Genomic DNA, 26,408 nt, shown 5'->3' with positions numbered 1-26,408 from the left:
CTTATAGTATAGAATTTTACAGCTTTGTGCTTTAGATTCAATAATTGATTTGTGTTGTTGTTAAGTAAGTTCTAACTTTGAATTCTTTGTTATTCTTTTATTTATCTCTACAGAGACGGTGTGATGATACATGCAGAAAATGCAACTGTAAAGGCAGAAAAGGAGGAAGGGTAAGTCAGTGAGGTTTAAAACTTTGAATAAACTTGATGCCCTTTTTTATTGGGGGGGGGGGGGGGGAGCTAGGACTAGGAGTGGAAAGGCTTTTTCAAATCTGTTGATTTTAGTAATATTGAAATGGTCATTTATGAACATACATTTGTTGTCAGGTTAAGAAAGGCAGTAATAGGAGTTATAAGGAGGTATAAAGTAAACAGAGAGAGAAAGGGAGACAAAAAAGAGGTGGAAAGAGAATTAAGGGGATGAATACCAGCACAAGATGAGAAAATGTTTGGTTAACTCATAAACGTACAACAACGTTTATGGTTAACTTGATTCAAATGTTGGCCTGTGTCATAAAAACGATGGGTATGGGTTATGAATATCTGTCCCAAATATGACATCCTTTGTTCTGAGACAGAAGAACATCATTTAGGTGTTAAGTATATGAGATAATGTCTTTCTGGCTCCAAAACCTCTGGAATGCTTGTTGCTCACTACTGCCAGTACTGGATAGCGAAAACCTGCCCCTGAAGCGAAGACCGTTGCCAAAATCGATTACTTTTCATTCATGACTTCAAGTCCACTGATCAAGTTCATTCAAGGAACTGGGCAGACATCCAATTTTTAGATACCACTCTAACTCAAGATATTTGGGTGGGTGGAGGCAGTTGAGTGGTAAAAGGGTGTCAGTTTCAACTTTGACCGTTACCCCCATATGGGGATGGCTTCAAGCCAACTCTCTAGAGCGTTGATTGTTTTTGAAGTGGTCTGCATACTTTCTCAATTTGCGGCTTTTTGATTGATGCAGACACTTGGACAAGGACAAAGCCATGCTGATTATTAAGTCATTGAAAGTGAAAGAAATACTCACAAACCCGTACATTCACCATTTCACGTAGTATTTTATAGGCCTATGTTAAAATGTGGATGAAATGACAACGTTATGAAATAAAAGATTGCTGTGGTTGCGTGAGTCAAAGAATGTTTTCAAACAAAAAGGAAAACATTACATCACATGTATTTTCAATTGTCCCACATCTGAACTGTGATTTTGCGGTTGTGCGGTCTCGCCAGGAAGAGAGAGGTGAGGAAAAGAAGCAGACTGGCTAGTAGCGGCTGGGACCAGCAGCAGCGGTGGCTGGCGACGAGGTTGCAGCTGGTACCATAGGTTATGGTCACTGTGGGAGTGTAATCAGGTGGTCACCTGGCCCTGCTGGACCCTGACCCTGGCCAGCTGTGCCCTCTCTGGACTCCTTGCTACTCCTTACCTTAGACTAGTGAATTGGGAGGAGATGTGTTTCTTGTTCTTCCATATGCACATTTTGGGGGTTTGATGGTTTCGGTCAGATAATGTTGCACCCAAGACATATGAACCCTAACGTGTCCCTTTCATATAACCTAGCTATATATGCAGGGCTTCTCTTTGATTTGAGAGGAAAGGACCCTCCAAAACGTACAAAGAAACGTAGTATAAGCTACATGTGAATTAATATGTATCACATATGAGAAACGGTCAATGTACTCTTTATATAACAGGTGGGTGAAGGTATCCCTCAAGTTCAAACTTAAAAGGTGTTAATTGTAAGGGCATGCGTAACTATAGTACTGTGAGTACAATCTTAAAAGATTATGGTCCTTGTACATATATTTCTTTTTATTCAAATTAATTATATTTCTCATTGAGATTTAAGGGACAGGCAGGTAGAACACTTACTGGCTGTCTTGTGAAGATGTGAAGTTTGTATTGCTTACAGAGCACCTAGGTCATGCCTGCACAGGACTGACAGGAGATGCCATGTACTGCAAACCTCCTTGAAGTTCTGCCATGGATTTCTTGATCCTGCCGCTGCCACCATATTACAATTTTGATACAATCAATCCTACCATTACCACCACATCAAAGTTTTGATGCTGTCAATCTCGCAACTACCGCCTCATTACAAGTTGATACAATCGATCCCACCGCTGCCACCATTCACTTTTCAACAGATACATATTGTGCTCTATAGAGTAGACAGGCAATCCTTTGGTATACCCCGTGCAGTAGGTCACATCTTAGGCAGATATGACTTTGTAAATGCTGAGATAGAATTGCTGCAAGTTATGTCAACCCTATTCTAAAGAGCTAACCAATTATTGCGCTAGTGACCATCCAAAGGAAGATAATATATCACTCTGCCCACGAGAGAGTGGCAAAGCACTCTCTAATCACTGGTACATTTTAAATCTTCAATCACGTACTTTTGGTAGCACAGAAAATGTCCCTCCCCAACCCCCCCCCCCCCCCCCCGAAAATTGGGCAAGAGATGATTATTAGGCTAGTTGTCTAGTCTGCAAGTGCCACATTCTTTTTGTAGCAGTCTGTAATGTAGCCTACAGTAGTTCCTCACCAAATCAGACTATTGCCATCATCTGATAGGTCCTATGCAGAAGCAGAGATTGACCACCAACCCAATCGCATGTAAGCGTCACATCTGGTAGAGAAATCATTCGTCTCAGTCATCTCTTCATATTATGATCAGAAAAACAGAACAGGTGTTAAATTGTTGTTTTGAAGAAAAAAAATCCATTTGGTACAGAAGAGAGACAAATAGAACTCTGTTGGTCCGGTCTGCTATAGGAATCAAATCAGATCAGGATTTGAACTTGCAGTTTCATAATATGTACCGAGGGGCCAATCACCACTTGAGGAGAGGCTATGTCACACTGGACAAAAGAAAGCACTAAGTTATACCTAAAAATTCCACTTGACGGCTTATTGTCAACAATCCCCTCCAGTTTCTAGTCTACATATGCATACTTTTTTTCTTCAATTTAATTCAAATCTTTATTCAACCTTTACTAAACAATTTGCAAGGACAATATACAATAAAGTGGTTCGGATCCCTAACAGTGTACTATTAAAATTTAAAAAAACCTAGGTTAGTTCCCAGTTATTTCAAACTCCCTCCAGTTTCTAGCCTACCTATTTCTAATGACCTTGGTATTGATTTCAAGCCTCTGAATTTCTGAAAGTCATATCATAATCTGTAATGTATTGTTATATATATTTTACCCTCTTCCCCCTATTTCTCAATGTTAAGCGCTATTTAGTAGATAGATAACATAGTGCTTTGAAGAGTTCTAATTTCTTGAGGGATAAATATGTTTTCTTTGCTTTGTTTGAGGGGTGATTCTCTTATATCTATTCTGTGGGTAATGTTAAATTTTACATTGCCATACTCCAGTATTATCTCAAGGCTTTAACACTTGCTTTAGCAATAGATTTTCTTTTATTTTCTGATTGTAGGTGATGAAGTTTTCTGATGATTCAGCCACTATCTGATTCAAAAGATGTCAGATTATTTGACCCAGGACCAGAGAGTTTGGTATCGGGTTGTGTGAACTAGACCCCATTCTGTCAAAAACAGAAACCAAGTCCGTTTATGATCTCTAAACCATTTTGTAAACACACACCTGCCGGGCCATATGGTCAGCTATTGTCTGACATATTATCCTTAAAGGGACCTTAGTCTTTGAGGAGGTGCCGTGGTGTGGTGGTTCATTCACTTGACTCTAAATAGTTGGGTTGAGGGTTTGAATCCCAGCCAGGCACTAACATCTCAAGCCAGACAGTTGACTTTATTATTTTGCTCCTGAATTTTAATACAAGAATCTCCATATCTTCTGTTCAAAGCCAGAAGGGTGTTGATTCTGTGTTGAAGTATATGATTTAATGCCCTTCTGTCTCCAATCAGATGATGTCACTAAACAGATGATGTCACTATTGTTAAAAATATTATAGCAGTAATTTGGGGAAGAATCAGAGATAGGCATCTTGGATGGTTTAGGTCAAAATATTTTGTACTTGTAATTTTTAAAGGGATCGTTTAACAATGTTAAATCTGAGATACACGGCCCTACGTGTTATCAGTGTCTTTAATATGGTGTAATATTGAAGCCCTAAAAAAATTGCGCTTCAAAATGGTCAAGAAGTGCCTCAAAAAAGTAAAAATCTTTGAGTGACCGGTTTTACCATACTCGTTTTCCCCAATAGATTGTAGTGTTATGAAAACCGTCAGGCGAACGGTTTTCAAAATTTGTAATTCCAATCATAAATATCTTGATAATCAGACAGGCGATCGGCTTGTAAAAGTCATGGGGTACCTGACTGACCTAAAGGTTTATAATTATCATTGCATCATGAGCTAAATCCAGAATTTTGTTTCAGAATCTGAGACAAAGTTACCGGATCCCTTTAAGTTTATCACTTAAAAAAAAAAGAAAATCTCCCTACCTGTTTATCTCTAGGTTACAGGATTTTACATTACAGCGAAATGACCAGCAAGGTTTGTTAAAGATAAAGACCAGTTATGGTCAATTGGTCATGCGATTGCATCGTGAAAGAAACGTTGTGAAATCGGTCAGAGAAGGTTAATCATCTAGCATAGATGTACTGCAAGGTTCTGGAATCATCAAAATGATAAGAAATTTGACCCAGTCTTCATAAAGTTACAAGCACTGTACACAGAAAGATGTATATAGGACTACGCACATGTGCGTGACACATGCGTTTTTTATCTCTCACAAGCCAATAGATAAACTAAAACTAATTTACCAAATATATCAATTAGTAGGCGGTTTCCCGGCAAAATTGTTATCATCATGTATTCTTCAAAACATAGTCTTTCACATGATTAGTAATAAGAGCTTCCATTTCATTTTTTGAAATTGGGGCGTTTCCGATACTGGTCTTACCTTTAAGAGTTTATGGAAATTAGTGTTAATAGCCGACAGCACTGAACAAAAAATTATCAGATGGAAGTGAAATATTGGATCACCAAAATTCATGTACCAGATGTTCTGCTGTAGTTTTGTACATAGCCTTGCTAATGGCATACTAATTCAAACCAAATTGATTTATTTCCTCTGTAACTGCTTTCCAGCAGATAAAATGGTGTAATAAAGAAATTGCCACCTTTATTGAGTTTGCCAGAATAAGGTTACTAGGAGAACGTCATTTTGTTATGTAATTCAATCTCTCATTTTTAATTAGTGAGTCTTAATTTCCTATTGAATTTTGTGGTAGATGATAATATTTTTGGCAAGACTTATAGGTGTCATCGACCCAGGGATAATCAGAAGGCATTCATTAGATTAATCTAACCTTTTACAAACTTAACTTCCACTGTCCTGAAATGATTCTAGAAATAATGAATATCTTCAAATATTGGTGTAATTTACTTTTTCTAATTCATTGAGATTTATAGCTAGTTAAAAAAGAGGGACCCTGGTAAACATTCACTATTGGCTGCCACTGTACCAAGCTACGATTCCTTGTGTGAGAGAGGAAAACTCCTTCATATCAAATATTCTCTTTCTTGAAAATCATTATTTTACAGTTGATGTACACTGTACTAATAAAACTATTGATGATTGAATACTTGATATGTATCTTTCATATCTCACTCATTTGGTATAGTTGCAACTTGCAAGGAGTTCCTTGGCCAGTGGTTTTTGAAAGGGTGAAAACCCTGCAACAGATGGGAAGTCTTTCAGCGTTTCTGGCTTGAGGTCTTTGTAGGCTTTTATAGTCCAGTTTCAGTCCTGCATGACATTGATGTTATTTTGAAGAGACAGCAGAGAGAAGAGGGTGCAGCGAGGTCCCCCAGTCTCATGTTTACCCCATGGGAGGTGAGCATCAGCTTGTTTAGATTGACCTTTGACATCGGTAGTAAATTGAGAGTAGAGTAAACCACAAGCCATTTCAACATCACTTCATCCTTGTGTCTTGTTTTTTTGTCTATCCTAAGCTGGCTCCATAAGTCATGACCAGACCTTGCTCTTTCTCCAGGAGTAAACCAAAGACATGCATTGAATACAAATGACATATGACATTTACACGGAATAATGTGATCCATGTTATCTATCTCTTTTTAAGATCCATTTCTTTTTAGATGCAAAGAGAAAGCATCTTCTGTCTTTGGTGAAAACACAATCAATCATTTGATTCTATTTCATAATTCATGAGAAAAAGACTCCATCAGCTATACGAGGAGTCAGAAAATGGTACTACTGAAAACTGTATATGGCCTAGAATGCAAGATCATAGGACATTTATCAAATGTGCTGCACACCCATGCACATGCACCCACATGTCAGTACATACATTCTCAGGTATTTAGTATTGAATATTTCTTACTCATAAATTCAACAAAATCGGACATTCAGCTACTTAAAATGTTACATTTCATATTGTATCGATAATGTCAATCCCAAAGCAAGCGTTCACAGTCACATTGACCGATAAGGTTCAAGGTTTACGAGAATATGGCACATATTCAGACTCTTATTTTGTATATAGTTTTCCTTGTATGCCTCAATAGAAGTTCTAGATAAATGGCGCAATACAAATGCCTTTATTATGCATTTATTATGCCTTTATTATGCATGGACCTACTGTGATTATAGTAGGTCCATGACGGAAGCAAGACTCCCGCCTCCCCACAATGACTCCTGCCCACCGGTGCTGTCGATACTGCCCACTCTCTGTGGTAGTAGAGATGATAGCCTCCCTGTGGATTGGATACCAAATGGACAATGATGACAGAGAACCCCCAATTGAGGAAATCCCTGAGATATCATTTTCAAGCTTGTGTAGATTGCCGCTCTCATGAGCTTTGGGTTAAAGGTACTGTCTAAACTTATCAAGGGTTGTGACTTGTGAAAGAAACTTGATTTAAATTTATAAAGGGCTATACGACCCAAGTAATAAGTTCATGTTGGAAAGCAGAATAACAACAAAAACAGAATGGCGAAAGTTTGAAATAAATCGGACTAATAATAAGAAAGTTATGAATGATTGAAATATGATATCACAAAGTCTATGTGAATCTTAAGTTGGCAGTTTGGGCTTTAGATTCTGATGTAGTCGCAAATAACTCTTCTGTTTGTCGTTTACAAAAATATCATTAATTTCCGTTTTTTTCTAAGTGCATTCTCCATTGGGGCAGTACTAAAAATACATGACGGACAGCATATTTTTATAGGTCCTCTTAAAACAGAATACACCCTCTTGATCTCACAATCCTGCTTCTCCCTGGGTGAACTCAATTCATGATGTATATTTATTTGTGTTCTGTTTTTTCCTCTCTTTTTGCTATATAATCGTCTATGTAATTCTATACGAGATGTTTCTTTATCCCAATTCTTGCTGTCTATAAAAGGGCCCAAAGTCTAATCAAAGTAGACCCCCACAGGGAGAATGGCAGGTAGAACTGTCATGAATTCATTCATGTTACTAGAACAGTCAGACCTTCATGAATTTCACCAGCATACCGACACGGACTGACCCTCTCTCGGAGTCAGAGGTGAAATATGTAGGGCTAGATTGCTAGAATAAGTTCGGTTCCATGTGAATTACTCTATTGTTCAGAAGTTTTTGATGCCGCATTACATGTGTAGGCTACATATAGGTTGCATGTGTTTAAAGAGGGACCATTCACTGATTCAGATATTGTTTGTTTTGAAAGCATTCTGTTTGCCCATGATTAGATTTGTCTTCAAATGTGAGTAGAATCTGGTTATTCCTGTGCAAAGTTTCAGTGTCCACAAGTTGTTGAATACATGCATCCATGCACTTTTGCAGAGCCAAAATAAAAATGTCACCCCAAAATAAAAATGATCAGAGATTTAAAAAAAAAAAGACCAACAGGAAAAACACCCCACACACACCCACTCTCTCACAAAAAAGACACAACTTGGGGCTCTATGTAATGTTATGAAGTAGTTTATGTGAAGACAAGTTATGATCTTTCAAAACATGAAGAAAAGCCAAATCAGATCAGTGCACAAGAGGAACTGAGTTTGGAAAAGGAAAACAGATTTTTGTTGCGAACTTGACTTGTCTGAAACCAGTGAGTGTACTTTTTTCTGTAGTCATTTGCCCAGAATAGAAACAGCTCTGCCAGTGCTAGTCTATATGGATCAGACTCTTTAGACCTCTTGTCATTTTTAGTTTAATGAACAATCTGCAGAATGTTTTATGTATACATGTAGGTACATTCACTGTCTTTCTTTACTGCAACACCAGAAAATTTTGCATGCGTGAAATGTTTGCCAAATCCACAAGTGGGCCCCTCCCTTTATTCACATTTTACAATTTAAAGGTCCAGGGTTAATTACTAAATTCAAAAGTTCAATTTTGGATTAGGCCATTTCCCAAGTAAAGCATAATAATAATTATTATCTGTTGTACATCCCATTAAATGTTCTGAAAAAGTGTAAACTATCTTACTACAAATACAGATAATTATCCTCTATTCTAGTTAATGTGGCAGCAATACAATCTGCATGTACATTTGACTATTAACCATATTAAACTATGAGGTTCACATTGTTTTTCTTGCCTCTTTTCAGGAAATGATTGTGAGAATATGGTTTACTCTTGATAGATAAAGGTAACCTCTTCTAATAACATTTGTTGATCAATCTAAACATCATAGAACTTGATCAATAACGTTTTCAGAAGATGTAAACTATCTCCATCAAGAAGAAGCCATATTGGCATATTGTCACAATCATTTCATGAAAAGAAGTAAGAAAAGTTATTCCAACTTTAGGGGCAACATTCTATTTATGATAAGCAAATCTAAATACCATTCAGTAAATATGGAGTAAAAATAGAAGTAGGAGTAGGAGTATCTCTTTCACAAGGAATCTATCGATGAAGACTATAGATAGTTGTCACACAGGGCAGGTTGGGAGTGGCATGACACTGACAGCACGCAATGAAACCAACCCCGCTTTGTTTTGGTCTCCCACTGGCCCATTCCTGTGGCACACCCAATGCCCCATATAATTTAAAGATAAAGACCAGTTCTGGTCGTGTGATTGCACTGTAAATGAAACCATTTGGGAGACTGGAAAAGGTTGGAAACGGTTGATATACAGTATGTAGTAGAAAAAGTATTGGTGTGTACTGTGAGGTTTGGGAATAATCAGAAGAATCAGAAAGTGATAATTCAGTCTTGCTGAAAGTCACATGTAACGTCACTGTACACAGAAATATATATATATGGGTCTACACGAACAAGTGATATGAAAGTGTGGTCTAGACACTTCAGATATTTCTTCTCATATTTTGAATAACCGGTAGAGGGAATTTGAAAAGTCATCCTTTCCAGGGGACATTCTTTCTATGGTATTCTTTTGTGATTATATTTTTAAAAAAAGAGTTAAAAAGCTCTCAAATGAAATTTCACTTTCATTGAACTCGACCTTTTCTTTAAAAAATACCATGTAAATGAGATGTGTGGGTGGAGAAAACAGCACATGTTTGTCATTCCCAGACATTTTCATCATTTTTCAGACTTAGAAAGTATGAGTCATTGTTTGGCTACATAAAGACTGATCAGTATGAACATGATGTTATGTCTCAACTTTAGGAAATGTCCCGGAATGGCAGTCACTGGCCGTCACGCAGGCCCTGCAATTAGGAGCTTTTTAGAAAAAAGTGGCAGACGTGTTTTTGATATGTAATCACAACTTTCGAAAGAACATTGAGATGAATATGAAACGATAATTGAGTGGGGGATTGGAGAGTTTTGGAAGAATGTACATAAAATGAAGTATCACAAAATGTCAACAGCTCTAGTTTATAATATTTTACAAAACACATCAGATGTTCCTGAATGTCTGTCTTTTTAACCAGGTTCTCAATATTTAGCTTATGGTGTGATGAATGGGTGAGAAATTTGTAAAACCCAGGCTTGGAAAACTTCCTTTATCAAGAAAAATGACTTTATGCACATTATTTGTTTTTGTCTAAGAAGTTTTTAAATATTTACATGTAGATCGCTGTTTTAAAAACATACTTTGATAACGAAAAAAAATTGTTTAACAATAAATTTCCTGTTTTATAACAAGCAAGACTTTCTGAGTAAGGATCTAAGGCACACATTTCTTCGAAATTGAAATGTCTTTATAATTATATGCAAAATAATCACAAAACGAGATATAGCAGATATACTCCTTTTTAATGATTTCATTAAGAAGTACTCCTAGAGCTTACATCACAGTACTATGGATCCATAGTTGTTTAAGTAATATTAATAAGGTTGATGACCCCTTATTACCATTGTTTCTAAATTCTATGTCAGGGGCAGATCCAGGATTTTGTCCAAAAGGGGTCACAATATTACTAAAAGTTTCCAACAAGCTAGCAAAGAAATTTTAGAGGAAAAAAAAGAAAAGGAAAGAAAAACATTATCAGCCCCAATTGGGGGGGGGGGGGGGGGGGGATGGGTCGAATTTGCCCTCCCTCAACATACCAGTGCATTACTTGCATGTCCACTCATACATTGAATGGTTTTTCTCTTTAGTTTCAATGAGATACAAACTTCCTATAACCTTTCTATGGCTTTTCCAGGGCTATACCAATTGCATGAATGGAGAAAAATTGAAATGATTAGCTATTGTACTGTTATGCCAAAGATAATCTTTAACAGGTCACAAAGTGGGTTGAGGACCAGTACTATTTGACCAGTAATGAGAAAGATAAGCATAACTAGTAGTAATTATCAGTCTCTTAATGGAAAATGTAATAGATGTTGGAAACCAACGATCCAAGAAATTTAATTTTGTGCTTAGAACTGCAACATCAATTTCTTTCATATTAACACCATTTTTTCATATTAAATTTCAAGAGACTATGAATGTTAGGTAGTGAAAGTTATTATTATCATTATTATTTTTCAAATGGGGCAAGCCCTTTACTTGCATCACAGCTAAGTCAGACAAAACTTAATGGAAAAGTGAACCGTCACAGAACTTTTTAGTATGTTCTAGAAACAATGGAATATGTTATGTGAACATGGCTATTGGATTTGCAATCTATAGAAACCTTGCCCTTTTATCATTGTGCATTTTTTCCACATTTGATATTAAAGGTAATACAAAGTTTTGGGGAATTTTGAAATTTATTTGGATGGTAACTCTTTACAATTTTGATATATTTGGATGCCCCTGTGGATGTATTATAAGCACTAGAAAATTTAGCCCCTAAAATATTTAAATAATTGGATATAAAAATTTACCGGTGCTCCCAGTAAATTTTGATAAATTTCAAATAGCGCCTACGGCCGTACAATGGTAGCTGCGACCATGAAAATCTCAGAATATGTAGTTGTAATATATAATATCCAAACAGGAATAGCTAATAGGTCGATTATAGTCAAGAAACATTGTTTCATAGCTTAATTAATATCTTGACCTTGAGAGGGAGCTATACAACATAAAGAGTGTATTATTTACAATTTCATAACTTTAGACTCGATTTCAACCGCGACAGCGATCACTGAATATTGTAGGATCGCAAATGCTTCCAATATGTTCATTTGAACCACATTCATGACCCCATACCAAAACTTTGTATAGCCTTTAACATGTAGTTTATATCTCTTATTCAGCCATGGGCGTGTCTCAGAATTATGGTCTGGAAAAGTGGGGGTGTACCCTTTCCCTCCTCCCCTACTAGATCCGCCACTGGGTAGGGCTGTCCAGTTGAAATAGTACACCTGTCACCACAAAAAACACTGTGACCTCAACTCTTTATGACTGGTTTAGCAATTGCAATCATAAATCTCTGAGCATATAATCCTATTGCCTTTCTATTTAGAAGGAAAAAAAGCAGAGCGGGGTCAAAGAAACTTTGGAAATTTATATCTGTGCAAATTTGAAGAGAATGAAAATCAAGGTTTGGTCATTTGAAATACTATGTCATTCAGAATACTATTCCATTAGTATCAATCACGATTTCATTTCAAATCTTTATGATTTGCTATCAGACTCCCTCTCTCTTCTATGGTCAATTAGGAAACATCACAAAAACATTTCTGTAAATTTCCGTGGTAAAAAGAAAAAGGTATTTAGAAATGTAGATAATGTCAAAATACATGCATGTAAGGGGGGGGGGGTGGGGGGGGGGCAGAGAAAATGATTGATATTGTCATAACAAAAATAAATCAGAGCTAAACAAAACAAAACCTGTGGTACACACCAGGCACAAACAGTTATGTTTGTATATACCTGCATAAACTTTATGGACAACCTTCTAATCGCTGGAGGGATGGGAAATAGGGTAGGGGGAGGTTAAAGACCACCTGCCTAGACTCTATGGTTGGTAACTAATTATTATAACAAGCGCAGTGGAAGCCAATAGGTCAATAACCTTGCCAATTATGCCATCTCTGAATTTCATTCCATTTATTTTGCTGTGGATGTCAGGTCCAATATCAGGGGTAGATTTTTAGATTTCAGTAGAGGTGCACAAGAAGAAAAGAAAAGAAAATGATAATTACAAAATAGAACTGAAATAAAGTTTTCATTTTTGTTTGATATAGCCATTACCACTTTTGGGTATGGCAGATTGGCTCTAAAAGGTAAAGACCAGTATTGGAAACGCCCCAATTTCAAAAAATGAAATGGAAGCTCTCATTACCAATCATGTGAAAGAATATGTTTTGACTAATACATGATGATAAAAAATTTGCCGGGAAACCGCCTACTAATTCATATATTTGGTAAATTTTTTTCACTCATGGTCTGTGAGAGATATAGGGTAGTCCCATATACATCTTTCTGTGTATAGTGCTTGTAACTTTATGAAGAATGGGCCAAATTTCTTATCATTTTGATGATTCCAGAACCTTGAAGATGCTAGATGCTAGATGATCAACCTTTTCTGATCGATTCCACAACGTTTCTTTCACAATGCACTCGCATGACCAGAACTGGTCTTTACCTTTAATTGCCAGGAAAAAAAAGTGTGGGTGAGGGGGAGGGGCACAGAGCCCTCCATCCATTTCCCCCACTCATCCACCTTTGGATTATTGTGTTTTAGTTGAGAATCAGTAATATAAAAATGACCCTTTCTTGATGTTGATTTGTAAAATAGACAGGAAAAAAACGCATTCAAGTATTAGTATTTTATATTTTATGCATAAATTCATAATACAATGTGCAAACTTCAATTGATTTTTGAGGCAAACTCTAAAGTTTTGCTTACTGTACAGACACTGACAAGATTTTTCAGTAGGACACTCAAAATGTGTATTTATTGAATATACCCAACTAAAAGTTCAAAAGTAGAATTGGAGATTGATAAATTGCATGCCTCATATAGCTACTGGACCATGATCAGTAGGATTTCCTTTAAGATCTGGAGTAGGCCTAGGCCTATAGGTTCAAGGTCCGTTTATTTTCACGCACCTGTCTTAATATTTTGTTCTTCAAGATTGTAACAAATTTATTTTCATTTCAATACGAAAACAAATCATAGAAACTACAAAGCAACATAACGTTAGTACTGTCCGACAAAATAGATTTCTAGAAGGCAGTTATACTTTTAGAGTAGGTGGAGGGGTCTATTGTGGGATATAGCTTGTGTTTCATTTTAATTTACCATGTTTCTTTGGGTAGGGCTTACTTTGTGTGGTAGATGAAGCAAATGTTTTGATGTGTAGTTCAGTAAATGCCCCCGCCCCTCCCCAAATAAAATAAAAAAATCAGAAATACTTTCGTCTATCATCAAGTTTATTCAGGTTTCATAAAGTTAAACAATTGTGTTACCCTACTTGAACTTTTTTAAACCTACCTGTACTTTTAAAGTATGTAAAAGCTATCAACATTGTTAATGCCTACCCAAATAGTGCATTTTCAAGAGGGAAATCATGGGGCAGTTGATTATTTGTTATTGCCATGGTTATTCTTATAGGTGTATACAAGGTTTAAAAGAACAATACAATTTATATTGTTCTATTTACATTTTTATGCAATTTTTACATTTTAGTGAGTGCTATGATTTTTCATCGAAGTAAGCTCTTCCTATTAAATGCTATTTCTGCATTAATATGCAGATATTTCGAAATCCTTTTTGCTCCATTCAAAATTATACAGATATGAAGGAATATGAGTATTTCTAGGTTTGTCGGTATGTAGAAAAATATCAAAAACATTTTAAATTTACATTACTTAACTGTTGTTTGATTCATGTATGGAATATCCATAATGAGCACTTTTTTGTTCAATAGCTATTTAGGATTATTTATGAATATTCTGATAGGTCTCATGAGCCCTTTTGGTTGCTTTTGTTGTTTAATTTGCCAACGGCAACTACGACACCGTGATTTTTCAGCTATGTCAGCTCTTCCTAATGCCATTTTCGACAGGATACAGCCATTCTGTTATTTCACCTGTCTAGTTCATCTCTATTGACACAAGAGGAAGGATTCAAACCCAAAACGATTGTACAGATCCGTCATCCAACAACCTTCTACTCCTGTTATCAAAAAAAAAAAAGGGCAAAACAAAATGTTGGTATTGGTTTTTCGTCTAGTTCAATCTCACCGCCCTCCTTTCTATCCTTGGTGTGGTCAGTGATAGGATTTCGGTGAAGGCTTCTTTATATGTTCCGGGGGTTGAGGTTTGACAGTTTCACAGGGCCTTGGGTGTAGCCTAATTATAGCACTTACAGTAAAGGACCCAGTCCAGAATCTGCCTGAGTATCTTAATTACATGATCTATCCATGGGCCTACATGTAGATGCTGCAAGATTCCCAAATTATGTTATTGGAGAGAAAAATGAAATACAAATTAGCCAGATTGTGGACTGTACAGGGCCTATTGACTGCTGTCTCCATAGTGAGAGAGAATGACTGAGAGTGATCGAGAGAGGGAGAGAGATAATGTTCATTAATGTAACGAAGAGAGAATATATCCAGAGAGAATATATCCAGAAAGAGAAGTAGAAAGAGAGAGAGAGAGAGAGATAACTGTTTGAATTGTAACTATTGATGAGAGATGAGATACAAAGCCAGAGGGGACAAAACATACAAATACTCAAACTACATTACCTCTCCCATCGCTTGCTAAATGCAGCCATTGATAGATGTATGGTATCATCTTTTTTTGTCTATTAGGAGCAGAAGTGTGTTAACTCATTTATACTGTTCAGACTCTTGAAAATGTATACAGTACTCGTAAAAGGAAACATCGTATAACGAAAGGAACGCTCAGACTAGAAAAGAAGGTAATTTTGACAGGGACAGTTGAAACGACAGTTGACCATTATTCAGGAGAAAAAATACACAGGGCTGGGGACGAAATAGCCCCTGAAAGTCATAAAAGAACCACCAAAATGTTGCATAGAGTTCTATGAAAACAAAGTAAAGAATGTTATTTTCATGCAAGCGAGCTCAACAGAAGCCCCCCCCCCCCCCCAAAAAAAAAAAAAATATATATATATATATATATTGTCCTTGCCATCATTAGTGCAAGTTTATGATAAGCCCTGCCTAGTTTTATGATTTTTTGTATAACATGATGTTCAAACAAGAGCGATGTTCAAACAAGAGCGGGAACCAGATTTTTTTTAAAGTTTTCATTCAATTTGAGTGATACTCAAACAGGAATTTCGCTTTACGACGTTTTGTTATACAACGTTTCTTTATAGACAATAAGACCAGGAAAGTTTTGATTACTTATCCTATAGTAAAACGATGAATGCTGATAGGCTGAACGCAGGGTTAATGCCCTTCTGGCTTCCAAGAGAGATATGTCTAGAGCATGTGGTACTTTGAGAATTTGTTTGAGACCTTCAGATGTATTTTTTGTTGTGATTATAGACCAGAGCAGCATAAATAGTTTAAGGTCCTTGGTAATATTAGTCTAACCCATGAACAACAATCCAGCTTACTCTGCTTGTTCTTGATGTATTGTTAATGTGGGTCATAAAAAAGGATTTTAAAAATACATGTGTCTGAGACTCTCAGCATTTATGGTGCTTACATTTATGTTCTTCAATATATCAAAATCCTTGCATAACACTTACTTGTGTATAAGAAAATATGTTTTGTATTGTTCAAATTTCCTATAAAACTTCAATGAATTGGCTGAACTAGTGTTATATAGATTCAAAACAGATTAGTATGAGAAAGGCTTAAAATATTTACGATGTTAGCAAACTTTCGAAATAGAGAGCATTTTTGTCAACGTTCAATAGTTTACATGAAACTTATCACAAGTCTCATTAGTCCCATAGCACTCATACAAATTCTCTATCACATGAATCTTATAACAGTGCTAAACAGGATATGATATAATAGCCAGGTTTATTGTATACATTGGGCTTACCATTGTATAATTGTGGTTATCTGGTTAAACTTCCTGCTTCCTTAAAGGTACTATGTCCCTTTTGCAGCCAACCTCAAATTCTGTAGAACTTTGCAGGAATTATGAATATGTCATGTATATCCTTTCTGTGAAATTTAAACGTTAGCAGTGTCCTCATATTCAAATTATGCAAGGAAAGCCATTTACTTGCTTAGACCTCACTGTCAGACACTATTGAGTGACTGACTGGCTTTTTTCTTCTTTGGTAATAACATACATGAAAAGAGTTGTAAAGGGTACATGAGCATTTGTCTACATCAATAACCCACTTCTTGTGATGGCCAAGATTAAACTGATCGTATCTTTGCGCAGCATAAAACGTATGACCATTCGGTACAATTGTCTGAAAATCAAGGCTATTAGTTTTGGGCTCTATAGCCCTAAAGTCGATTTGACAACTAATAGTCGTTGTTTTCCCACTTGAAGACATTTTCAAGCCCCACCTTTTTTAGGGAAGTTCTAAATTAATATTATTTTGCAAATGCAGTTTGAATTTAACTTTTTCATTTTTTGGGCCTGCAAACGGGACATTGTACCTTTAAAAGATATGTGGTGTTGGTAATCTCTTTGGTCAACCATTAAAGTAAATCATGAGGAAGGAACTCAGTATACCCTGAAGTATAATAATCTCCAGTCATCATCAATAAACTCTTTAAAGAGTTTAGATTTCAAAAGTACTGGTAAAGGAGTTCAGGATTCCATCAATAAACATCAATAATCAATGTTTATAGGCTCATTGCTGCAATTTATTGTAATCAATAAGTCTTGTCTTATCAAATCTATTTTTCAAAAGAAATTAATATCCCCTTCTTACCCTTGCCAGGTCATCAAATTTTACAACACATGAATACATTTTCCTTTAAAATGACAATTATTGGTTAACCATAATTTGACATGTTTTTGCTCCTGGCTGTTCTTTTGGAAGGTTAAACTTTCATATACAGCACCAGAGGATTGTTTCACAAAGAGATTAAAATTGACTTAAAGTTAAATTTAACTATGGCAGGCTGTTCATGCCACTGTTTGCTCTCACCATTTATTGGCATTGGTCTCTCAAGGAATGTACAAATCATGATGGTCTCAAATCTACAGGTTTACATTTTTTGATAATTCATTATCGAACGAAAAAATATAATCTAAAGATCGTCATTGTGAGAGCAACCAGTGGCATGAATAGCCTGCTATAGTTAAGTCCAACTTAAAGTTGATCTTAGTCTTTGTGAAACACCCCCCCAGGATCAACATTTTTTGTGTCTGTTCAGAGCTTATCTGCCATAGTTTACAGGAGGGATTAGAGTGCTCTGCAAGGTCACTGGACAGGTGGTTATCTCATCAACTCAGCTCTCAGTTAACATAAGAAAAAGAGGATCATGGGGGACCAATGGTCACCGATTAGGCTTTGGTTGTTATATAGAGGGCGCAAGGCATTATAAGATGATGTCCTTTTGGCTCTCAGCAGAGAATGGTACATTAAAAAAAAAAGATCATCCCTCTCCCACAAGCTAACTAAACGTGATTATTTTGATCTTTCTCTCATCCAGGGCCCACCAGGCTTCGTCGGGAACAAGGGAACACCAGGCCCACCAGGTGCGGACGGGGAACAAGGAGTTCCAGGTCTAAAGGGAGATGGAGGCTTCCCTGGGGAATCAGGTTCTAGGGGACCCAAAGGAGATCTGGTAAGTACAGTCAACTCAGACCAAAGAGGATGTCGTCTTTTGAGAGCCAGAAGGGTGTTAACTCTGTATTATGTTATATGAGTTAATGCCCTTCTAACTCTAGAGCAGATGATATCAAGCATAGCATACACAGGAAAGACATGAAATCTGTTAATTCTTTCCACTGAGATTGTTTTGGATCTAAATATTTTGTGTTTTTCTTTTCCGAATTTAAATGCCTCAAAACAACATAGCTCCCAGCTCCGTAATGGGACTGGCCTGGTACCTATTATCTTAGATTTTGATATTGGACTGAATAAATCTCTGTGCACGTGCAGTATGTAGAAGGAGATCATTACAAATGTTAGCATCATATCGTGATCTACAAATTAAGCTATAATCTATCATATGATATCATATATATATATATATATTTTTTTTTTTGGGGGGGGGGGAGGGGGGAAGGGGGAGGGGGACAAATTGGTTTTGATTTCATATCTTTCATCTGAAATCATTCTCATTTTTTTTGCTCATGAATAATATTGAAAGATGAAGCTAAGAAATAACTTTATTGCTTCAAATATTTTAGACACAAATGCTTACATCTTCATTAGATAGCAGTTATTGAGTTATATTTCAGGATTATTTTATTTTAATTCTACATCATTTTTATCAGTCCTAAACTAAACTGTATTCACATTCAAAAGGCACAGTGAAAGTGAAATACTTTACGATTCCAGAAATCCATTGTTCTTCTTTTGTTAATTCAATTAACTGAAAGAGTCCCTAGATCGTAATTTGTTACGCAAGTTATTAAGCCTGTAAACAGAGTTACATAAATAATTTCCTTTAAAATTAGCATGGGAGTGACACAAATCTAAAGCCTTGTGATGTTTTTGATTTTGTGACATGAATATGTGTGAAGGTATGATCTTCCACACCTTTTAGACAAGACTAGAGAATAAAGTTTTTAATTGCAAATTTGTTTTAAATACCATATGTATAATGATATTCTGTATAATGATTTTCTGTGAATCCAGTGATCGAGGTAACATAGAAGTAAAAACTTATCAATTTTGGGGCAATTTGAGTAAATTATGTATGTTCTACATGTACTTCCATGTGCTCTCTCTCTCTCTCTCTTTCTTTCTCATCCTTCTTTAAATTATTTGTTTACAGATACGTGAATCAAACACTACCCAGATGAAAGTTAGAATTCGATATGACTCATATTGTTTTCTCCTTAATCTTCTAATATTATAAATTTATTGTTAAAGTTTTCTTTCTGTAAATATATTATTGTTTTATCTTTTGATGTTCCTGTTTCTTTCATATAAGTGTCTGACAAAGAACCGAAGTAACTGAACCAAACATTTTATTTTCTTCTTGACTTCAGGGTCGATCAGGTATACCAGGTTTTTCAGGCCATAAAGGATACACTGGTGTGCCAGGCCCGCACGGTGTTCAAGGTACTCCAGGTATCCCAGGATGCAACGGGAGTCAGGTAAGGGTCGTCCTTGTCCTTTTGACCAAATAGAATCCAACTAAAACATCATTTACGTCAAAGCGCTACGCTATCTAAAAACAGTATATAATAATAATAATAATTATAATAATATTATTTAATTTTTATATAGTGCTTAATACAAATGTCTCTAAGCGCTTTACAAATATACCGTTTAATGTCAGTCCTTGATAATCTTGATCTCTGACAATTACATAGAAGACTCTTTTCCAGTTACACAATATTTTCAGTATTATAGAATGGGAATGCCTCACATGTCCATATAGATGGCGCTAGACCTCATATTTTCATTGGTTTGAAGTTCAGAAGCTATATATACGGTTTCAGTTCAATAGGGAGTAGCAGAAATGGATGTTTGCCAGTTTAGGTGCTTCAGCCCCTATGTGTAGAAACCTGTATGACTTTGTATAAAAACTAATGAGATGTTCATGTAGCCCATCTTATTTCATTGTTGGCATTTTTTTAAATGTAGTTTGATATGGGAGGGAAAGGATGGGATATGGGATACTAATGGGCTTTAACTCATGTCTTTTACTTTGTAGATAAAAGATCTACCATAAAAAAGGTAATTTGTTGATAAATGATATGGCCTCATGACAATGTATTTTTGGAAGATTAATGTAATTAATATAATGTGTAAGCTCTTTACTGTTGGTTTTCAAAAAAAGGGCCTCGATCTTTACAAGTTGTTGCAAAGATACAAGTAATTGTTATCTGATTCAGAGTTCAATTCTAAACCAGATCAAGTCAGTAAGATGAGAAAGAGTAACAAGGTATTAATTGGGGTTATATAACGACTTGCCCTAATTACCGTATCCTATTTCCTTTTCCTCTTTCCTTTCTGGTGATTCCCCCCCAAATGATTATGCAATACTCATCAGGAAAGTGCCTCTCTATTTCCCTTTGACTTTGTTGGTCATCTAAATGAGACATGTCTGCTTATATATTACTTTGCATAAAGGTCAAAAGTTTGGCCCTGTAAACCTTCATTAACTCTTATCCACACTATCAAAAAAGAGGGGGGGTGGGATAGTAAAGGGTTGCAATTTTCTTTTCAACAGGTGCTAGCAGAACAATAGCTGATATGTATCTTTCATGCAAGCTCTATATGTTTCACCTGCACTCTTTAAATCTTCATGAGGTGGCATTCAATCACCAATCAACTGTAACACCCATTACATTACATAACATACATGTAGGTCTACTTTTATTTTTGTCTCGCCTGCGTAGCAAAAAGCGAGACATAGGCGCCGCATTTCCGGTGACGGCGACGGCGTCAACATCAAAAACTTAACCTAAGGTTAAGTTTTTGAATTTTTGATATAATTTTTAAATCAAGTTTCCCCAATCATGTGAGTAGAATTTCAGATCACAAAGTCAAGGTCAAAGGTCATTTCAGGTGAACAGACTTGGACTATGTTGTAGCATCATCATCGAAAACTTAACCTGAGGTTAAGTTTTTGAATTTTTGATATAATTTTGAAAGTATAAGTTCTTAGTCAATAAAACTTGGACTAAAGGGTTATTAAGTCTCCCCAATCATGTGAGTAGAATTTCAGGAATTTCAGGTCACTAAGTTAAGGTCAAAGGTCATTTAAGGTCAACAAACTGAGACTTTGTTGTGGCAGCAACATCAAGATTTTCAAAATGCTTCTTCTTCGTTATTTTTCAACCGATTTTGATTCTGATTGTTTCATATGATAGGGATAGGAGGGGGATTTAAAACTTCTACACAGAATCGTGAAATTCATTATCTATGCTAATTTATGAAAATTTATTCGAAATCCCAAAAAATGCTTCTTCTCCTTCATTTCTTGACCGATTTTGATTGGGTTTGCTTTATCTGGTAGAGCTAACTTTCGTACACTAAACATCTACACAGAATTTTGAAATTGTTCTCCATTAGTTAATTATGGTAATTTATGCAAATTTATTCCAATAATAACAAAAATTGCTTCTTCTCCCTCATTTCTTGACCGATTTTGATTTGGTTTGCCTTATCTGGTAGAGCTAAATTTGGAACACTAAACTTCTACACAGAATTTTAAGATTTTGCTCCATTGATTAATTATGGTAATTTATGCAAATTCATTACAAAAATTGCTTCTTCTCCCTCATTTCTTGACCGATTTTGATTTGGTTTGCCTTATCTGGTAGAGGGAAATTTGGAACACTAAACTTCTACACAAAATTTTGAGATTTTGCTCCATTGATTATTTATGGTACTTTATGCAAATGAAATGAAATTATGTCCCTTCCAGGGCATCAAATTTTTATTTTTTGACCAGTTCAAAAGTGTACCACATAAAAATTTACGATATTTGTTGTAGCGAGATGCGGATAAGCGCTACGTCATTGACGTTCTGGTTTATCATATTGAATTGCGTTATGCAGGCGAGACAGCCGAGAGCGTTTCCCTTGTTTTTTTTTAATGATTGCTCTTAAATTAGGATAAAGGATTTTAGTCAGCCATTACGTAATTTCTCTTTCTTCAACTTTCAAATTAAAAATTAAGTAGGAACATTCTTAATTTTTTAAAACAAATGATAACAAAGTTAAAAATTAAAGTGAAAAAAGATAATTGAGTGCAAATGTCAAAATGACAATAGCCACAAATGGCAACCCCTCCCCATGAGATGATCCTGACAAAAAAGACTCAATCCCGACAGATACAGTTCATATTTTCTCACAGCTTTATTGATCAATAAAGTTTGATCGATAAAACGTAAATGTCAAAGGAAATTGAAGTGCATGAAACATCCTACAGATGGTTACAGGTGAATCACATTATTAGCATGTGCTCAAAATTAAAGCAAGAGTGAATTCCTAATTATCACATTTTTAACCAGACTTCCTAGTCTCATTCCCACCTCCCCGTAAAACAAGATGATACACATGTGCTAGTCAGTGATGGCACGTCTATGCTAATTAGGTTATTTCATTTTCACCTTCTACCCAAACACCAATAGTTAAGCAGGGGGGAGGGGGGGGGGGGGGGAGGGTCAAGTGCCCTCAAAAAACAAAAACATTAAAGGAGAGGGGAGGGGACATGAGATGTGAATGTGAAAAGAAGAAAATATGACCCCCTCTTGCACCCTTTACTTATTTAGTGGCCCTGTGAATTTACATCCCACAAGCATGCAATCCAAGTTGCCCCCCCCCCCCCATCCAATGGCTGGACCCCCACCACCCCATGCCCCTCCCCCAACTTCCTACAATCGTTTGGTCCTCACACCAATGTGAAGTTGACTGCACAAATGCAACAACAAAGTTTACAGCGTAAAAAACATATGACACTCATTAATTACATGTTGATAGGATGACCTCATACTCCAGGCATGCTATCTAATTGGGCCCCTTCCCCCAGTCAACCGCGCTGTATTTATATAGACATACAGTCAGGGGCATATTTTGCAGGCCTTGTAATGCCACAAGGATACATGCTATGTACTATGACTTTTAAAGCAAGGGCAGTAACCTCTTGTGTCTATCCCAAGTCATGTTCTGTAGCTGTGTCATTAATGTTACGGGACTAATGTACTTTCATCCTTAGCCTTCGTTTTTATAGATTAAAAAACAGAGGCTGTAACTGCCATATCATTCTTATTTAAACTGCATTATGTTAAACAGGGCTCTACTCTAACTGTTTTGGGAAGGAGAACCAGATTGAATGTTTTCCCGTCTGTATGTAGTAGCCCTAAGCAAAAAATTCAATTTTGTTAGGTCTAGACTAAGAATCAAAAGGGAAGGCGCCCTTACCTTTAAATCCACAGCATACCCTTCACTGTTATACCCCCCCCCCCAAAAAAAAAGGTTTTATAGTTCAAAGGGGCATCAATATTACCCCTTAGAAACCAAAGCATACCCTTTACTGTAACACCACAAAAAAGGCTAATATTGTTCAAAGGGGGCGGCAATATTACTTTTAATCGAAGCATACCCTTCACTGTAATACTAAAAAAATAAAAAGTAAAGGATGATATCGTTCAAAGGGGGCGGCACCCTTTTTTTTAATTGAAGCATACCCTTCACTGTAATGCAAAAAAAAAAGTTGATATAGTTCAAAGGGAGCGACACCCTTACCTTTAAATCCAAAGCATACCCTTTACTGTAACACACAAAAAAAAGGTTGATATAGTTCAAAGGGGGCGACACCCTTCCCTTTAAATCCAAAGCATACCCTTTACTGTAACACCAAAAAAAAAGAAGGTTGATATAGTTCAAAGGGGGCGATACCCTTCCCTTTTAATCCAAAGCATACCCTTCACTGTAATACAAAAAAAAGGTTGATATAGTTCAAAGGGGGCGACACCCTTCCCTTTAAATCCAAAGCATACCCTTCACTGTAATACAAAAAAAAAGGTTGATATAGTTCAAAGGGAGCGATACCCTTCCCTTTAAATCCAAAGCATACCCTTTGCTGTAACACCAAAAAAAAAAAAGGTTGATATAGTTCAAAGGGGGCGATACCCTTCCCTTTAAATCCAAAACATACCCTTCACTGTAATCATGGACCTACTGCTGTAATAATTAAGGAAAAAAAGTAGACATAATTCAAACGGGGTGTCTCCATTACCTTTAACTTCAAAGCATGCACACCGGGGTAATACAATCAATCTTCCCAGCGCATGGTTAGTCTATCCCTGATGACATAGCTCCACCTGTAATCTACATCAATGAAGGCATTTGTTATCTATACTGTGATATGTACCTCTACATACATCTGTACACTCGATGTTTAGCTTCTCAATTACATTTAGGCAGAAGCCAGTGTAGAGATATACTCCTAGTAGATCTACATGTAAACCAATAGATTGAAGTTATTCGTCAAATCTGTTCCATTTTATTGTACGATATTTTTACACAGTGAAGTCATTTGTTATGTATTATGATATGTACCCTAGATGATACAAATGTGCACTCTCGTTAATGAAAAACTATATACATATGTAAGTCTGTGTACCTATAAAAGTATGCCAACTATACTATCAGAGAAATTTTGCTTCAAGTAAACAAATAAATTGAAATCATGTATCTGTTTCTTGGGAGACAAATTGTAATAATATAGGAGTTCATAGGATATATATGTATATTTGAACTTCGTTTATAAGTACACATTTTAGTTCGCATATTTATTACACATTTCCCCTCGCATTGTTACTTCAAAGCTTTATAGCTCACACTTGTTCTGCTCTTGTATTTCAATTATTCACATACATGTATTTTACTTTTTTCCCTTCATTTCTCTTTATTTAGGGAGTACCAGGTCCACAAGGTCCAGGACTAATTGGACCCCCAGGAGATAAAGTAAGTAGACCAGGTCCTAGCTGTCTGGACCTAATTAAGTCTTAGAGATATTTCAGAGGTAGGAAGTGATAGATATATCAAATATGATATTTGTCAACTCTTTTAATATTTGTTGTCTTTGTGGCTGTCCTAATTTTCTTTGATTTGATTTAGATCTGTGAATGACTTTTCCCGGGCATATTACTATAAGCCAATTGGGCAGCATCTCCTTGCCATAACTACAGGGGGAGCTCTTCCATATATTTATGCAATGTTTCCTTGGTTGTAAACCAATCTGCAAATATAAACATATGGGATATGCAACGTCCTTTGAATATGGCCATGTACATATGTATCTCAGAATTTGATTAGATATATGGTGGCAAATTCTAAAGGGATCATTAATATAGTAAATGAAAATTATAGTTATTTTATTATGCTATTTGAAGAGCCGTTGGAATGTTTTCATCACTCAAATCACTTTTATCAGTTGAACAGGTAAATCATTATTTCCCTGCCACCGAATCTGATGTCTTTCTCAAAGTTTGTTTAATTCTGTATAAATAGAAGATGATTATGATATTCACATCATATTTAGTTATGTAATAGTGCTCATGTCTGTTTCCAAGGGAGGGGAGAGTACATGTACCTCCAAGTGCAGCTAGAATCATAATACATGTAGAAACCAAAGATATGTGTAGGTCTAGCACTTTGATCTGTTAGTTACCTTGTACCGAGCAAGGTACTTTATAAAAGAAAATTAACTATTAATAATTCTGTTTCGTTGATTTTCAGGGTCCCGATGGTTTCAAAGGACGACCTGGCACCCCGGGTCTGTTCACACCATCACCTAGAGGTGAAGTTGGTGAAGATGGGGTACCCGGACAAGACGGTCGACCTGTAAGTGTGAACACTCCCTTTTTATTTATGATGACTTCACAACTTTGTAACTTTTTGGTCCTTTGTTGTATATATCACAAACTCTCATTGGTTTGTTTATATCCGTGTAAAAATGTATGTGAAATTTAAATTTTATTGTATTCAGTAAAAACAAAGTAAATTTAGACCATTGCTTATGGTAATTGTTCAGCTCGTGGTAGACTTCCCCTTTAATTGTAAAAAATGTTCATGTTAGAGAGCGTAATGAGGTGCAGTTGCGTAAACACTGATACAGAAAGTTTTCCAGACATGTGATGTATGCAAAACCGACATTACATAACCCTTCTTAGTATTGCAGACATGGGAATGGGAGTGATCTACTTATCTACAGCAGACAGAACCATCAGATAAGATAATGCTTTGTTTGAGAAAGTTGGAAAGGTAGATGGTCTGGCAGTTGAGATAAGCAGTGATGGATTATTTAGTTAGTGATAGTGGCCCTGGGACTGAAAGTCAGGAGTACTGTACGCTTCTGCTGTGGTCCTGAATGCCTGAATGCCTGAATGCATGCTGACAAAGCTCCCAGAAGGCAGCCCTCTTGTGTCGGGTCAGATGATGCCTAGTCTACATGCACTGTCACCACTATGACACTTCGAGACCATTCCAGTATTCAATTCAATCAATTAAAATAATTT

At 36.2% G+C, this 26,408-nt stretch overlaps 1 protein-coding gene across 1 annotated transcript in view; it reads left to right on the top strand.

The window, feature by feature from the left end:
• Positions 1-26,408, top strand: part of COLP4alpha (alpha2(IV)-like collagen) — a 74,162-nt gene that overhangs the window by 8,031 nt on the left and 39,723 nt on the right. The window contains 5 exon segments of the mRNA NM_214511.1: positions 114-170; positions 17,910-18,044; positions 19,420-19,527; positions 24,805-24,855; positions 25,630-25,734. Of these exon segments, the coding sequence (NP_999676.1) occupies positions 114-170; positions 17,910-18,044; positions 19,420-19,527; positions 24,805-24,855; positions 25,630-25,734 (456 nt within the window).

Source organism: Strongylocentrotus purpuratus, unplaced genomic scaffold (genome assembly GCF_000002235.5).
Source record: "Strongylocentrotus purpuratus isolate Spur 01 unplaced genomic scaffold, Spur_5.0 spur5_scaffold_12, whole genome shotgun sequence".
Lineage (NCBI taxonomy): Eukaryota > Metazoa > Echinodermata > Echinoidea > Camarodonta > Strongylocentrotidae > Strongylocentrotus > Strongylocentrotus purpuratus.
The sequence above is the reverse complement of the archived record's forward strand: the minus strand, read 5'-3'. Positions and strand labels throughout refer to the sequence as shown.